General features: G+C 37.2%; 1 protein-coding gene across 1 annotated transcript in view; it reads right to left on the reverse strand.

The window, feature by feature from the left end:
* Positions 1-659: 659 nt before the first annotated feature.
* Positions 660-16,084, reverse strand: part of ARL6 (ARF like GTPase 6) — a 60,779-nt gene continuing 45,354 nt past the window's right edge. Inside the window, exons 6-8 of the mRNA XM_024120455.3 lie at positions 10,019-10,148; positions 6,225-6,280; positions 660-1,210 (exon numbers count right to left, since the gene is read on the reverse strand). Coding sequence (XP_023976223.1) covers positions 1,185-1,210; positions 6,225-6,280; positions 10,019-10,148 — 212 coding nt within the window. The 3' untranslated portion in view covers positions 660-1,184. The remainder of the gene's footprint in view (positions 1,211-6,224; positions 6,281-10,018; positions 10,149-16,084) is intronic.

Consider the following 16,084-nt stretch of genomic DNA (forward strand, 5'->3'; position numbering starts at 1 on the left):
TAGATGGCAGAGATATGTTTAAAATTCTAAAAAACATTTTTGTAGCAGTTTATGCTCAGGAAAAACACAGTTGGTGAGTCACAGTCTATTTTAACAAAGTACTGTAGTAAACTGGAGACATTTTAAAGGAAGAAAGAATAAGTCAGTTGTAATAAATTTGCATACAGTAGATGGCAGAGATATGGTTAAAATTCTAAAAAACATTTTTGTAGCAGTTTATGCTCAGAAAAAACACAGTTGGTGAGTCACAGTCTATTTTAACAAAGTACTGTAGTAAACTGGAGACATTTTAAAGGAAGAAAGAATAAGTCAGTTGTAATAATTATGAAGAATCACATTAATTCATTTTTATACCTCTTAATCTTAAAATGTAATATTTTCAGTCAGCCAGTGAAATAAAATTAGATACTCTGTATGAAAAGATTCTCAAATTCTCCCTCATTATATTTTAAGTTCTCTGAGGATAAGGAATATGTTTTGTTTACCTTGTATTACCATTGCCTAGGACAATGCCAAACTAGTATAGGTACAGAGATGTTTCATTTATTTATTCAGTGTTTTATTCACTGAATAAATAAATTCAGCTTAACTTGGTCTCAGGTAATTTACAAATGTTTGACAGTAAAACACCAAATACCATATTAACACAGCACTATTCTTTTCAGCATATAAAGCACACTAGTTTGTATGACATTTTATGTTTTATTGATGGTGACATATAGCAAAACTTTAATATATATTAATTACCCATGGTCCCTTATAAATATTTAAAAGTTCTTTTTCACAAGCATAATCATACTGCAAAGTCATATCATAAGCTAAGTTTTTAGAAGACAATTAAAAAAATAAAATGCATTAAAGATATCATAAATCAAGATGAGATACTGAGATAACTCTGACTTTACACATTCTAATTACAATCAAATGTAGACCTTTCAAGAAGTTGATAATTCTGGGGAGGGAGCCCTTCAGGAAACATTTAGTTTTCATATAATTAATGGCCAGATTAGCATACCTGAAGTCTTATGTTCTTAAAAACCTCATTCAGAGTCCATAAATGCAAGCAGAAGATTATCAAATATTCTTAGATGTAAAAACAACTTTCACAAAATTTAAAGTATTCAGTTTGCCTTAATATATATTCCTTGAATTGAAAATTGTTGAGGTTTCCAAATACTATCTTTTCATGTCTTCACAGCCTGGATCTGATCTGATAATAAAAACCAAATAAAAAATTATCAGTCTCTACAGGGCAAAACCCATTCTCTAAAGTAATCCAAGACATATCCATAAGAACATGGTAGAAACCTATGTGTACGCTTTTTTCTTTTTAAAAGCACAATTCACACTATAGTTTGTATTTTTGCCATTGTACATGCACCTAATTAAAATCAACTAGTTCTACAAGGCTTGTATTAAAAAAAGCAGTCCCTCGCCTCATCCCCTCTTTCTCCTTTCGCAGGCAACTACTTTCAACTCCCTTTTAGGTGATTACCTGTGTATCTCTAAATAATATGCTTTTATTATTACTTCTTGAATTATCAGTTCCTTCAATGTAATAAGGGGCTTCGGTTCTCACACACTTGTACACCGTCCTTCTGTCACACTCATCATGTGACCAGTACTCCCATTTTCCTAACACAGTAATGTAGTCATCAATAGGATGACTATGTGAATGTTATTCACAGCTGAAATGAGTGATATACCCCAGTTACTTTTCCTTTCTTCTACTACATTTTGTTTTCCCTGCAGTTATTAATTGTTCTTCATCCCCAACCCTGCCTTAGCTTTTTAAAAAAAATGTACTTAACATTAATTCAATCTCACTACTCTCACCCTGTTTCAACATTTACTATTATGAAGCATAATACACAGTTGATCAATTTCACTTTCTTGAAGAACTCTCCCTTAGTCTTGTGCAAAACTATTTAATCTGAACCAGTTGTTCTCCATGTTTGCCCAGTTATTTTCATATGAGATCTTTCATTATCACTGTAGAATCTCCACTATCATCCTAGGGATTCCTTCCCAACTCTCTTGTACAGATTTTCCTATTTCCCTTATTTTTTCTTGTTGGTTTATTCTTTTATTTTTGATCAGTACACCTCAGTGGCTACCTTAGTAAATGGTATAGAAAGTGAACTCTTGAGACTTTACATGGCTGAAGATGTCTTAATTATACAGTTATAATACACTGATACTGCCGGCGAATATTATTTTCTCCTTAGATTCTTCCAGGCATTGCTTCCAAGTGTTGCTGGTGAGAAGTCTGTTGCTACTTTGTTTCCTTATCCTCTAGATGAAACCTCTTATTTTCTTCTCAGGAAACTTGTAGAATCTTCCACTGTCTTCCAGTGTTGATTTTAATAATGATGCACCTTGGTGTGGGAATATTTTCATCCACGGCATTGGGCTCTCAAGGGGCCTTGCAACTAAAAACTCATCATTTAGTTCTGGAAAATACTGTTTGATGATTTATTTGATGACTTTCTCCCCTCTATTTTCTCTGTTCTCTCTTTTAGAACTTCTTATTAGGTTATTGAGCCTCCTAAAATGACTCCTGACTTTATCTTTTCTTTCCATTCTTTGTCTTTTTTGCACCTTCTGAGAGATTGTCTCTTTTTTATCTTCTTTTTATTGAGTTTTCCATTTCTACTATTCTATTATTATTTTCCAAGAACTCATTTTTTTGGTTCTTTGTTCTTTTTCAAGTAGTATTCTTGTCATATTCATGAAAGTAATACATTCTCTCTTATCTCTTTGAAGCTACTCTAATAGTTTTTTGAAATGTTCTCCCTAAATAGTCTTCTTCTAATCTGCTTTTTTTGTTTATGTTCCATAATTCTAATGTTTTGATCTTCAAATACTTGGTGATCTTTTGCTACCTTCTCATATGTATGAGTGAACACTATAAAGCTGATTGGAATTTTGTTACATGTGTGAGGCTTGTCAAAAGTGATCTTCAGTCTAATGTATCTGGCTAAGCCATTTCCTTGAGAATTTCTGATGTTAATACCTGTAGGTCTTTTCTCTTAGTCTGGTCTGACTCCTCAAAGTTGACTTGCTATCTCCTACCTATTGCCAGTGTCTTCTAGGAGAAATAGGAGAAGGCAGAAGATGGTTATAACCTTCAGTATGAAACTTTCAGTTACTCCTCAATTTCAGTTCAGCATGCCAACATACAGTTGTGCTTGGTGTTCTCCAGTCCAGGGATACTATTTGACTCTCTGCAAAGAATGAAACTTCAATCTTCTTTTGGGGCAAGGATGTATAACTGTCTTCTCCTTTCTGTCTCACCTCATCCTTATTTCCAATTTCCATCAATTTCTGAGCCTTTGAGGGGATCTGAAATGTAAATTAAGATGCTTTCCAGCTTTCTCCAGTGCTAGCTTAGAATTCTGCTTTCTCAGGTCTGTTAAGTTATTCAACATTCATCAGATATTCGGCTTCCAAAATTTGGTTGCCATTTTTGTCGCTCCCATTCTTTTTGGGTTAAATGGCTTTAAACAAAAGTCTCTTTACTGTTAGTGAGATCTGAAGAGGGGATGAAACTAAGTGTGTGTTCAATCCTTGGTCTCTCATTGGAATACTCATAGGCATAGTTTTTAAAATTCTTATATCAAAACCTGGAAGCATTATTAACTTGTCACATACAGATAAAGTGATACAATGAATAAGTTTCATTAGTCACGTGAGAGGATTTCTTTTTATAAATATCTTTCTTTACCTCTGCAGTGGTTCCTGTATATTCTCTAGTGGTTTTAAAAAATATTTCATAGTCTATTCATGGGTTCTTATCTTTGGGCTGTAGTGCATATGTAATTATTGAGAATCCTTCCAAAAGAGAATGGAATTATGGCACAAAATGTGTCATTTAATGTTTTACCCCCAATTTTTCAACTGTAAACTTAAAATAATAAGATTAAATTGGTCCAAAATGAACCAGAGGCCTTCTGGTTTATCATGCTAGGAAATTTCAGAATTTTGCAAGGAAAATGAAGAGATACAAGTTCAGAACATCTTTCACAGATTTACAGAAAAACTTTTGGCTAATAAGTTAACAGTTATAGGCACAGACTAGTCTCCTATATTTACTGCTACCTATTTTGCAGTATAGGTTTTCCCCTCTTTTCAAATCCAGAGAGACAGGAGCATCAAAAATGTAAACTATTTACTGTTACATAGAAATTATGAACAAAGGATCTCCTACTCAAAACCAAACTGATATACTTTTAAATCTACATACTAAGTTTCCTCCTCTACTAAATAGAGAAGTTAGGTAAAAGGGTAAATTTAACATTTTTTGAGCGCTTTCTTATGGTAGGCACTTTAACACATACAGTATTTCATTTAATCTGTATGGCAATTTTTGAAATTTTATTTTTTTAATTTTACAGATGAAGAAAATTATTTTTATAAGATAGAGACATTAGTTAATGATTAATAAGTAGTGGAATAAATCTGCTAGACTTGAAAGCCCAAGTGCTTTTTACTACTATTCCATGCTGCCCACATAAAATGGGGATACTACTACTACTTACTTTGCAGAGAATTGTTGTAAAGGTTACATAAAATAATATGGTAACACAAGGGCACAAAAATTTTTCCAATAGAGTATCCTTCTTACAAAGACTTGGGAGGTAAGATGCAAAGATAATGGATCAGAAAAGTCAAAGACACAAAAATTAGGTAAGACCAGAGTTGGCAAGTGGCACTGTGATGTTGGATCGTTACTGACACCTAGTGGCCTCATTGTTACAGACAAAATAACCCCCCCACCCACCCCAAAAAAGAACAGAGAGATCTACAATTTAAAATTCAATGACCATCAACGTATTTTCAGTAAGTACTTGCTTTGAATTACTATATTATGAGCAATTGTGGGGTTTCCGTCCATGCTATATCTCCACTGTGAACAATAATAAGCACTTGTAAAATAAGAAATAAAGGCTGAAAATATGCTTCTAGTGTCTTCTCTGTAATGTTCCTCTGTAACTTATCTGTTTTATGTGGGAATCAGTCCCAGAGTGGTCACTTTGACCACTTCTTTGCACAGTCTAGGAAATGAAGTTGGTGTGTTCACAGAAAAATCCCACTAGCTCTTCTGAGAACTACTAGAGGTTCTCAGTTAAGTTTCACTTAATTGTAAGATATAACTAGAAGGTTCTTTGCAGTTTAATGGTAAATGTCATGATGACAACACAAAAGAGAAAAAAATACAATGGTCTGTGCAGTTACCTAAAACACCACATTTTACTAGTAACACACAGAAATATTTATCAGATGTACATTTAGTACTTTGAACCAAAGAAATACTATGTCTCTTTATGTATGGACAAGCAGGCTACTCTTAGATCCACTATGACATACAGAAGAGAAAAAAAACACACAAATAACTGGAATTAAAAGGGTTGTGTAGAAGAAATTAAATTTATAGCCACAAGACTACAGCTAGAATTTATAATCTCTTGTTATTCACCCTTGTTCAGGGCAGGGAGATTCCTAATAGAAATCATCCTCAATTGTCTTGCTCAAAAACGGAAATTTTTTGGCCTGACCTTCAAGGGTCCTGTAATAAGAAGGACCTATAGAACTTGGTTTCATTCACATTTACATTTTGTTGCTCTCTGTGGGTCACTGTGCTTCAATCCATTCCTGTGTCTAGTAGACAATGTAACCTTAGGAAAAATGATATATCTTAATTTATGATAGCTATTGTGATGAATAACAAATAGAACTGTGATTACAAAATATTAATAGAATACCAGTATATATAATACTAAATATGAGCATTAAAAGTTGTAAAAACACGCCATGAATAAATGGAGCTACATATGGAGTATAGCATGATTCTTGAATGATACATGCCATGAAGATTTATTTTTAATTATTGACAGTAAGGTCTAAAATTTGTCCCAAACTTCAAATGTGCTTCTATTACTAGATCTGACAGAAATTTGTTGCCATAAATTAAAATTATTTTCTAGAGATGTCATGTATGTTGATGTAAGCACTTTATTTAAATAAATCCTTTACAAAAATGTAATTGAAGTAAATGGAGCAAAGTATTGGATACTTACTGTATTGTTTTTTCTGATAGCAGAAATAAATGGAAACAAGAGGAAGAAAGGCAGTGATATAATAAAAACAAAATGTAAAGAAGGAAAGAAAACGTGAATGGAGGGGAAATAAAGGCTGAAGATGCACAGTATTTTGTGATGTACCTTGAAGCCAGTCTACACCTTCTTGCAATCCTTCTCCTTTTATGGCATCACTAGCACTGCAATAAAATCCGTAAAAAAAATCCATTTCATTACATCATAAAACTACAAGAATACATAATTACAATTTTGCCATATAGCAAATTAATATATTCTACTAACATATCTCAGCAAAACTGGCTGAGCACTGAAACTGAATATATATAGGATATAATAGTCTAAGTGTTCAGGAGCAAGACATGAGAAAATTATTCATAATTTATATGGACATTTGGAAAAGTGTAGCACTAAAAAGTTACTATTCTAGGAATATTACTCAGACCGGCATTAACGAAACATACACTTTAAGTTATTGTCCCACTAGCGGAAAAGTGTTATAGAATACACCACCCTACCAGCCCCAATGATTCAACAGCATTTATTTATTAGAAATGCTATACTTAGGTTGTAATTTAGCCATAGGATGGAGTGACTTTATTTGACATGAAGTTTGATAACTAAAAGGCATAAACCTGTAATTGTAACTTTGGTAAACTGGTAGAATAAAAAAATTCCAGGAGATTTCAACCATAGTTTTTTACTTATTGGCTTCAAAAACCTGGATAGGTTGTTTAACTCTTCTGCCTTCAGTTTCTGCCTCTGTAAAATGGGGGAATATCACCATTGGCCTCAGGTGATTATTGGATATAAAACACTGAACACAGGGTCTTTTCATTGTCTTTCCATTCTTGAGAGTAAACCTAAATCCTTACTGTGACATTATTTTATAAATGATAAAAAGTTATATAAACTAAAATAATAAAATGCAGGAGATTTTTAGGGTATCAAATAATCCTTTTCAAAGACTCAGACTAATAGCTTCTCATAACATGTTACTGATATAGTTATTTCCTTTCAAAATATAATCATATAATAACAATTAGTATATGTAATTAGATTTTCTGAATGATTAGGGTTCCTTTTAGTGTGCTGAAGCATGATTTTAAAATGTACTCAATTACTTTAAAGCTGTTAATTGGATTCTAATCAAAACAGTAATTACTTCCAAGAAATTACTTGTTAGACTAAGAATATGACTTATCATAGAATTTTTTTAAAATAGGAAGACAGAAACAAACAGCATAAGATACACAATTATTCAAAGCAAACTATGGATTACCTATATTAATGGCAAAACATCCGTAACTGAAATACTTATATCAAGTAAGATCAATGTATTGATTTTATCACAAACTTCTAGTCCCAAACAAGAGTACAGTACCTTGAAGAAATCCTTCCCCTTTGGTGGAGGTGTCACTACCCTACTAAAAACCCTGCATCTTTTCCTAATAATTCCCAAATGTTTAAATTCTACCTTTCCTTTCAAATAAATCATAAGACTTGTAATTGGAATAAAAGCCAAAGTCTTTACCATTTCCTACAAGGCCCTATGTGACATGGCCCCTGGTTATTTCTCAGTGGCCTCATCTACAATTTCCCCCTAGATCTCTCTGTTCCAGCCAGCATGGACTTCTTGCTGTTCCTAGAAAACACCAGGCACATTCTCATCCAAGAGGCTTTTCACTTGCTGGTCTCTCTATCTGGAAAGTTATTCCTCTAAACCTTTGTGTGAATTGCTCCCTGACTTCAATTAGATCTCAGAGAGGCACCACATCCATTATTCTTTCTCTTACTATTCTACTTCATTTTTTTTTTCATCCTCCCAACTGATATTTTATACATCTATTTACCTGTTTTATTATCTGTCTCCCTCACAAGATAGTAAAAAAGCAAATACGTACATATATCACACCAAGGACTTAGTCAAAGAACACACTGGAACAACAATAACACAATCAGACCTGTAAATCAGAGTTGACTATATGTTTAGTACACTGGTCAAAAATAAACCAAACAATTTTTCCTTTAATTTTCCAGACTATATTTCTCTATGAGCTCTTCTTTACTGACCAAACTTACTTGTACCTAAGACAAGAGAAATGCAATATTTTATCTCTGCATCACTGAGTGCTACTTTCTTTCTCTAAAATTAATGGATAACTGTATTTTTAACTTCATACATGCTTTAAAAACATTGCAAAAGATAAAAACAAACTTAACAAGTGAAACACTAATTGGAACTTAGTGAGATGTCCAGTTTGAATTAAGGAGAAGTCAAAATTTTAGATAAATTCAAAAGAAAAACTTGGTATTCTTCTATAAGTTGTGTAATATAGAAACTGGCAATATGTTATAAGCCCGTATCTTTTTAGCATCAGGTATTACTTCTTTCTCTCACTAAAAAATATTCAGATGTCACAAGTTCCCCTGCATCGGCAGGCGGACGCGCAACCACTGCGCCACCAGGGAAGCCCCCACAATAAATCTTAAAATTCAATTACTAATTATTTTAAGTAGAAAGAGATTTTTCCAATTGTAAAATTAATTTCTACTTCGAAATTAAGAGGACTGCATCTTTACTAATTAGACCCATGTTTTGAATTTTGTACTTTCTATCAAAGAAATCACAACACTTAATGCAAAAATTAAAAATTATTCTACTTCAGATGTTATCAATTTAAGTATGATATACAAAAATACAAAGGTTCTATCTCAAGATATTTCTCTACCCCAAGTCCCTCCTTTCTTTACCAACCAAATACCACAAAACCTCAAATTCCAACTCAAGAATCATTTAGTAAACACTGACTTTTCCTCTGATTTCCAAAGGAGGGTTTTACTTGAGATATGAAGCCTTGGGTACAGAAAAGTTTCAAGGGCTTTCTCAAGCTCTTCTCTTTTCAGCACCAAGGTTAGCTCTTAAAGTTCTTCTCTGAGCTCTACCACTTCCTTGTTTTGTGTTCAGCCTTTCTCTATAGATATCTTCTTATAAAAAGGGGAAAAATGGCAAGAGAAGGATATCTTCCAGCATGGAGAGGTAAGCAGGTGGATAGAAGGAAGGTTAATTTAACATAAGGTAGTGGTAGGCTTTAAAATACTAATATATAACTTCTGGTTATCCTTGCTAGAATATTTTGTTAGAAAGGCACACTGGAGTTAAATATATTAGTAAGAAACTGCTTTCCAAATAAACAATGTATAATAATTTCAGACACTAATTATTTAAGAGTTCAACCTTATTAGTATGTCCAAATAAGATTAATTTTTGCATTTCTATTTATTCATATCAACAAATACTTATTGTGTATCTACTACGTAGCAGGTACCATTACTATTCTGGGGGTTACAGAGTAAACAAAATCAATGAAATCCCAGCTCTCATGGTACTAATGCACTAGTGTAGGAAGACAGACTATAAAACAAAAAAGAAAAGAAGAGGGGTCATATGGCAATATAAAAGTAAAACAAAGTAAGGAAAAAACAAGAGACGGGGGTAAGGTATAGTGATGTTTCAGAGTTATTAAGAGAGGTCTCTTCCCTGAAGGAAGTGCAATAACAAGCAGGAAAATTATTTTAAAGAATGATTCCGACAAAGGGAGTAACAAGTACAAACACCCTGAGGTGGGACTGTGGTTGGCTGATTCAATGTGCAGAAGGAAATCAGTGTGGCTGAAGTTGGGTGAGTAAGTGGGCTGTTTAAGTTTTTCTTTTAAAGAGTTGTTTTTATTTGTTTATCCCTGAAAAGATTTGAAAAGGTTTTAACAGTAATATATTAATGAACACCTGCAAGCCACGATTCTATAAAACAAAATCTTTACCTTACATCCTACCACTTATAAAGTGAGCTTGGAAAAAAACCTTGAAGTTTGGAGATTTTTTTCAGAATGATAAAATGAAAAGTAAATATAAAACTTTACCAAATATGCCATGGTTTATCTTTGATGTTCTCTAAACACAGCAATTGAGACACTTTTACAGATGTCACTGCATCTCTAAGATCCATTTTGTTCGCAAAGAATAAAATTGGTATTCGGCGGTGCTTAATATCTAAAAGAGAAAATAAGACTATCATCACATTTCCAGCTTTTTGGGTTACTTTCTCCCAAATCCTTAAAACTGTAATCCACTGAAATTGTTTTCCAATCACTTCTTCCCATATCACACATACATAAACATTTAAAGACATACACTGTGAAGCATGTATTTGAGTGACAGGAGAATTTTAAAAATACCTCTTCCTAAGATTATCTGCCCTCTGGTTGGAACTGTAAACCAAAGATGGATGAGGTGGGAGTGGGGGGCTCATTAAACAGTTACTGAACAGCACCTAGAAAAGGGTCAAACATTTTGGGTTTCATTTTTACTGTCAACAAAAAAGAGGCCAACTTCAAACAGAAGTAGAAGGAGTATAAAATGGATCCTGGTTTTATATTTTAGTTGCAGCATTATAAGTAACCTAGATACTTTAACAAGATGTTTTTACCTTGTTACAATTTTGGGAGCATTTTTTTTACTTTTGAATACATAATACATTTAAATATTTCAAAATTCAGAAGAGACAAAATTGTACGCAGCAAAAGAATCTCCTCCCTCCCACCTTTGTCCTAGTCCATACACCTGTCCTCCCTAGAAGAGGCAACCCATATCATCATCTGTTTCTTGGCATCTTTTTATGAATATTTTACATATTTGAAAACAATTATTATATATTATTCTTACAGCAGACTCTTCTCACTATTTTACACCTTTTGCTTTTCACTTAATTTCATAGCTTGGAGATTGTCCCATATCAGTACACACAGAGCAGTTTCATCATTATTTTAACAGTTGTGAATGTCCTGTCTTTCAGTACGACGTACCATAATTTATGTATCTAGTACCCAACTGAGATATATTTGTATTGTTGCCAATATTTACAACTATAAGCGATGTTATAATGAATAAACTTGTACATACAAAAATCTGTACAGGGGCCAGAACATCTATAGGATAAATTTGAGAAGTGGAATTGCTGGGTCAAAGGATATGTAAATTTCTGTTTTAAAAATTCTCCCATAGTGTCTTCCACTGCTGTAATAGTGTAATTTTTATATTTAAATATTTAGTCCAGCTGGACTTTATCCTGGAGCAGAGAATTGCAGAATAGATAAAAAAGTAAGATATGACGTTTACAAGAAGCGCACTTTGAACATAAGGACACAAACAAGTTGAAAGTAAAAGGCTTGCAAAACATATTATGCATATGCTTAAGTGTTAGAAAGCTGGCATGGCTACACCAACATCAGACAAAGTAGTATTCAAGACAAAGGGTATTAGCAAAGAAAAAGAAAGGCATTTAAAAATTATAAAAAGGTGAATCAATCAAGAAAACAAAACAATTTTAAGTGTGTATCTAATAGACAAGCTTCCAAATACATAAAGCAAAATTTGAGAGTATTAAAGGGAAAATCAAATAAATTCATAATCATAGTGGACACTGCAACACCCCTCTTTTAGAAATTGATAGACAAGTAGACAAAAAAAATCAATAAGATTGTGGGAGATGTGTGATTGTTTTCCACAGGACTGAATGAGGAAGCAACTTTGGGTGGCGTCTGTGGGAGGAAAAGTCTCCCTGTTCACACCCCCTGACATCTGATGCCTGGCTGTGCTGCTGCTTGTCCCAGATGATTATCTTAAACCGCAGCACAGAGCCTTCATTTCCCGGACTGTCCCCAGGCAGTTTATTCTCTACTCTCTCAGGTGCAAAATGGAGTTCACTTCCTCTCATGGGCACACCAAAATCACAACTGTTTGCAGAATAGCCATCAATGAAAAAGACCAGAACATGTAAGAAAGGATATTCTACAACTAAATATATAAAGAAGGAATCACAATGCGATGGGTAGGAGGGGTGGAGTCGAGATATAGTCAAATCCCATACCCCTGGGTAGGCGAGCCACAAATGAGTGAATAATTATAACTGCAGAGGTTCTCCCAAAGGAGGGACAGATCTGAGCCCCATGCTAGGCACCTGAGCCCACGGGTCCTGCACCGGGAAGATGAATCCCCAGAGCATTTGTCTTTGAAGGCCAGCAGGGCTCACTTTTGGGAGACCAAGAGAACTGGGGGAAATAGAGACCTCACTCTTAAAGGGTGCACACAAACTCTCATGGGCTTCAGGACTCTGGGCAGAAGCAGTAATTTGATAGGAACCTGGGTCAGACCTACTTGCTGATCTTGGAGAGGTAAAGCTCACCCTGGGGACAAAGACACTGGAGGCAGCCATTTTGGGGAACTCGTTGTACCACGTGGACACTGGTGCCAGTAAGCTCATTTTGGAATCCTTCTCTAGCTTATCCCAGCCTTGCCCTGGCCAGACCCTGTTCTGGGACTGGCTGGGCCCTGGCCCTGCCCACTAGCAGGTGAACACAAGCTTCAAGACACCATGGGCCCCATACCCAGCTGTGTCAGGAACCGGCCCCACCCACCAGCGATTCAACACCTGCTCTGGGACCCCTGGGCCCTGCAACCAGAACCCAGGACTTGGCTCTGCCTGCCAATAGGCCAGCACTAGCTCCAGGACGTGGCTTCAGCCACCAGTGGGCAGGCAACAGCCCCAGGATCTCCTGGACCCTGACTCTGCCCACCAGTAAACCAGCTGTAGCCCTAGGGCCTCTTGAGTTTATGCAGTCAGCTATCTCGAGAGCTGATCCTGTCAACCAGTAGCCATCAGCCTCCACACAAAGCAGGACCTGGCAACCAATGAACCAGGAGCCAACCAGGCCTACCAAACTACCCCCACAGTTAGCCCGACACAACAGAAGGACCCATACAGCCTCATAGAGGGGGAACCCCTAGAGCATATAGCTCTGGTGACAAGAGAGGAGTATACTGTTGAGATGCATAAGACATCTCTTACAAAAGGCCACTTCTTCAAGGTTGGTGAATATAACCAACCTATCAGATACACAAAAATAAAAACCGAAAGTTAGGGAAAATGAAGTGACAGAAAAACATGTTCCAAACAAAAGAACAAAATAAAACTCCAAAAGAAGAACTAAGTGAAGTGGAGCAAGGAAGTCTACTTGAGAAGGAGCTTAGGGTAGTGATCATAAAGATGATCAAAGAACTCAGGAGAAGAATGGATGCACAGAGAGAGAAATTAGAAGTTTTTAACAAAGAGTTAGAAAATATAAAGAACAACCAGAGATGAAGAATACAATAACTGAAATGAAAAATACACTAGAAGGAATCAACGGTAGACTAAATGATACAGAGGAACAGATCAGAGACCTGGAAGATAAAGTAGTGGAAACCACTGATGTGGAACAGAAAAAAGAAAACAGAATGAAAAAACATGAGAACAGTTTAAGAGACCTCTGTGACAACATCAAGCACACTAATATTTGCATTATGAGGGTACCAGAAAAAGAAGAGATAGAGAAAAGGCCTGAGAACATATTTGAAGGCATAATAGCTGAAAAACTTCCCTAACCTGGGAAAGGAAACAGACATCCAAGTCCAGGAAATACAAAGTTCCATACATGACTAACTCAAAGAGGAGCACACCAAGACATTGTAATTAAAATGGCAAAAATTAAAGATAAAGAGAGAATATTAAAAGCAGCAAGAGAAAAGCAATGAGTAACATATAGCAGAAGTCCCATAGGGCTATCACCTGACTTTTCAGCAGAAACTCTGAAGGCTAGAAAGGAGTGGCAGGATATATTTAAAGTGATAAAGTGAAAGACCTACAACCAAGAATATTCCACCCTGTAAAGTTCTCATTCAGATCTGAAGGCGAGATCAAGTTTCACAAACAAGCAAAAGCTAAAAGAGTTCAGCACCACCAAAACAGCTTTACAAGAAATATTAAAGAAACTTCCCTAACTGCACAAGAAAAAGACACAATGAGAAAGATGAAAAGCATGAACAGAAAAAGCTCATCAGTAAAGGCAAATGTATAGCAAAGATAACAAACCATCTATGCACAAACGTAGTAGAAGGTTAAAAGATAAAAGTAGTAAAATCATCTATATCTTCAATAAGCAGTTAAGGGATACACAAAACAATTAGATGGGGGGGCTAGAGAAGATGGCGGAAGAGTAAGACATGGAGATCACCTTCCTCCCCACAGATACATCAGAAATACATCTACACATGGAACTTCTCCTACAGAACACCCACTGAACGCTGGCAGAAGACCTCAGACCTTCCAAAAGGCAAGAAACTCCCCACATACCTGGGTAGGGCAAAAGAAAAAGAATAAACAGAGACAAAAGAATAGGGATAGGACCAGCACCAGTGGGAGGGAGCTGTTAAGGAGGAAAGGTTCCCACACACTAGAAGCCCCTTCGTGGGCGGAGACTGCGGGTGGCGGAGTGGGGAGCTTCAGAGCCGCGGAGGAGAGCACAGTAAAAGGGGTGCGGAGGGCAAAGTGGAGAGACTCCCGCAGAGGATCGGTGCTGACCAGCACTCACCAGCCCAAGAGGCTTGTCTGCTCACCCGCCGGGGTGGGCAGGGGCTGGGAGCTGAGGCTCAGGCTTCGGTCGGATCGCAAGGAGAGGACTGGGGTTGGCTGCGTGAACACAGCCTGAAGGGGTTAGTGCACCACGGCTAGTCAGGAGGGAGTCCGGGAGAAGTCTGGAGCTGCTGAAGACACAACAGACTTTTTCTTGCCTCTTTGTTTCCTGGTGCGTGAGAAGAGGGGATTAAGCGCGCCGCATAAAGGAGCTCCAAAAACGGGCGCGAGCCGCGGCTATCAGCGTGGACACCAGAGGTGGGCATGAGACGCTAAGGCCGCTCCTGCCGTCACCAAGAAGCCTGTGTGCAAGCACAGGTCACTCTCCACACCTCCCCTCCTGGGAGACTGTGCAGCCCACCACTGCCAGGGTCCCGGGATCCTGGGACAACTTCCTCAGGAGAATGCACGGTGCGTCTCAGGCTGGTGCAACGTCACGCTGGCCTCTGCCGCCACAGGCTCGCCCCGCATCCGTACCCCTCCCTCTCCCCAGTCTGAGCAAGAGCCCCTGAATCAGCTGCTCCTTTGACCCCGTCCTGTCTGAGCGAAGAGCAGACGCCCTCGGGCGACCTACGCGCAGAGGCGGGGCCAAGTCCAAAGCTGAACCCCAGGAGCTGTGCGAACAAAGAGGAGAGGGGGAGGTCTTTCCCAGCAGCTTCAGAAGCAGCGGATTAAATCTCCACAATCAACTTGAAGTGCCCTGCATCTGTGGAATACCTGAATAGACAGCGAAGCATCCCAAGTTGAGGAGGTGGACTTTGGGAGCAAGATATATTATTATTTTCCCCTTTTTCTCTTTTTGTGAGTGTGTATGTGTGTGCTGCTGTGTGAGATTTTGTCTGTATAGCTCTGCTTTCACCATTTGCCCTAGGATTCTGTCCCGATTTTTTTGTTTTTTACTTTTTAAAATTTTTCTTCTTAATAATTATTTTTCATTTTATGCTACTTTATCTTCTTTCTTTCTTCATTTCTTCCTTTCTTCCTTCCTCTCTTCCTTTCTTCCTCCCTTTCTTCCTCCCTTCCTTCCTTTCTTCCTTCCTTTTTTTCTTCCTTTCTTTCTATTTTTTCTCCCTGTTCTTCCGTGTGGATTTAAGGCTCCTGGTGCTCCAGCCAGGCATCAGGGCTGTGTCTGTGAGGTGGGAGAACCAACTTCAGGACACTGGTCCACAAGAGAACTCCCAGCTCCATGTAATATCAAACGGCGAAAATCTCCCAGAGATCTCCATCTCAACACCAACACCTGGCTTCACTCAACGACCAGCAAGCTACAGTGCTGGACACCCTATGCCCAACAACTAGCAAGACAGGACTACAGCCCCATCCATTAGCAGAGAGGCTGCCTAAAATCATAATAAGGCTACAGACACCCCAAAACACACCATCAGACGTGGACCTGCCCACCATAAAGACAAGATACAGCCTCATCCACCAGAACACAAGCACTAGTCTCCCCAACCCGGAAACCTACTCAACCCACTGA

This window comes from Physeter macrocephalus, chromosome 1, assembly GCF_002837175.3.
Source record: "Physeter macrocephalus isolate SW-GA chromosome 1, ASM283717v5, whole genome shotgun sequence".
Lineage (NCBI taxonomy): Eukaryota > Metazoa > Chordata > Mammalia > Artiodactyla > Physeteridae > Physeter > Physeter macrocephalus.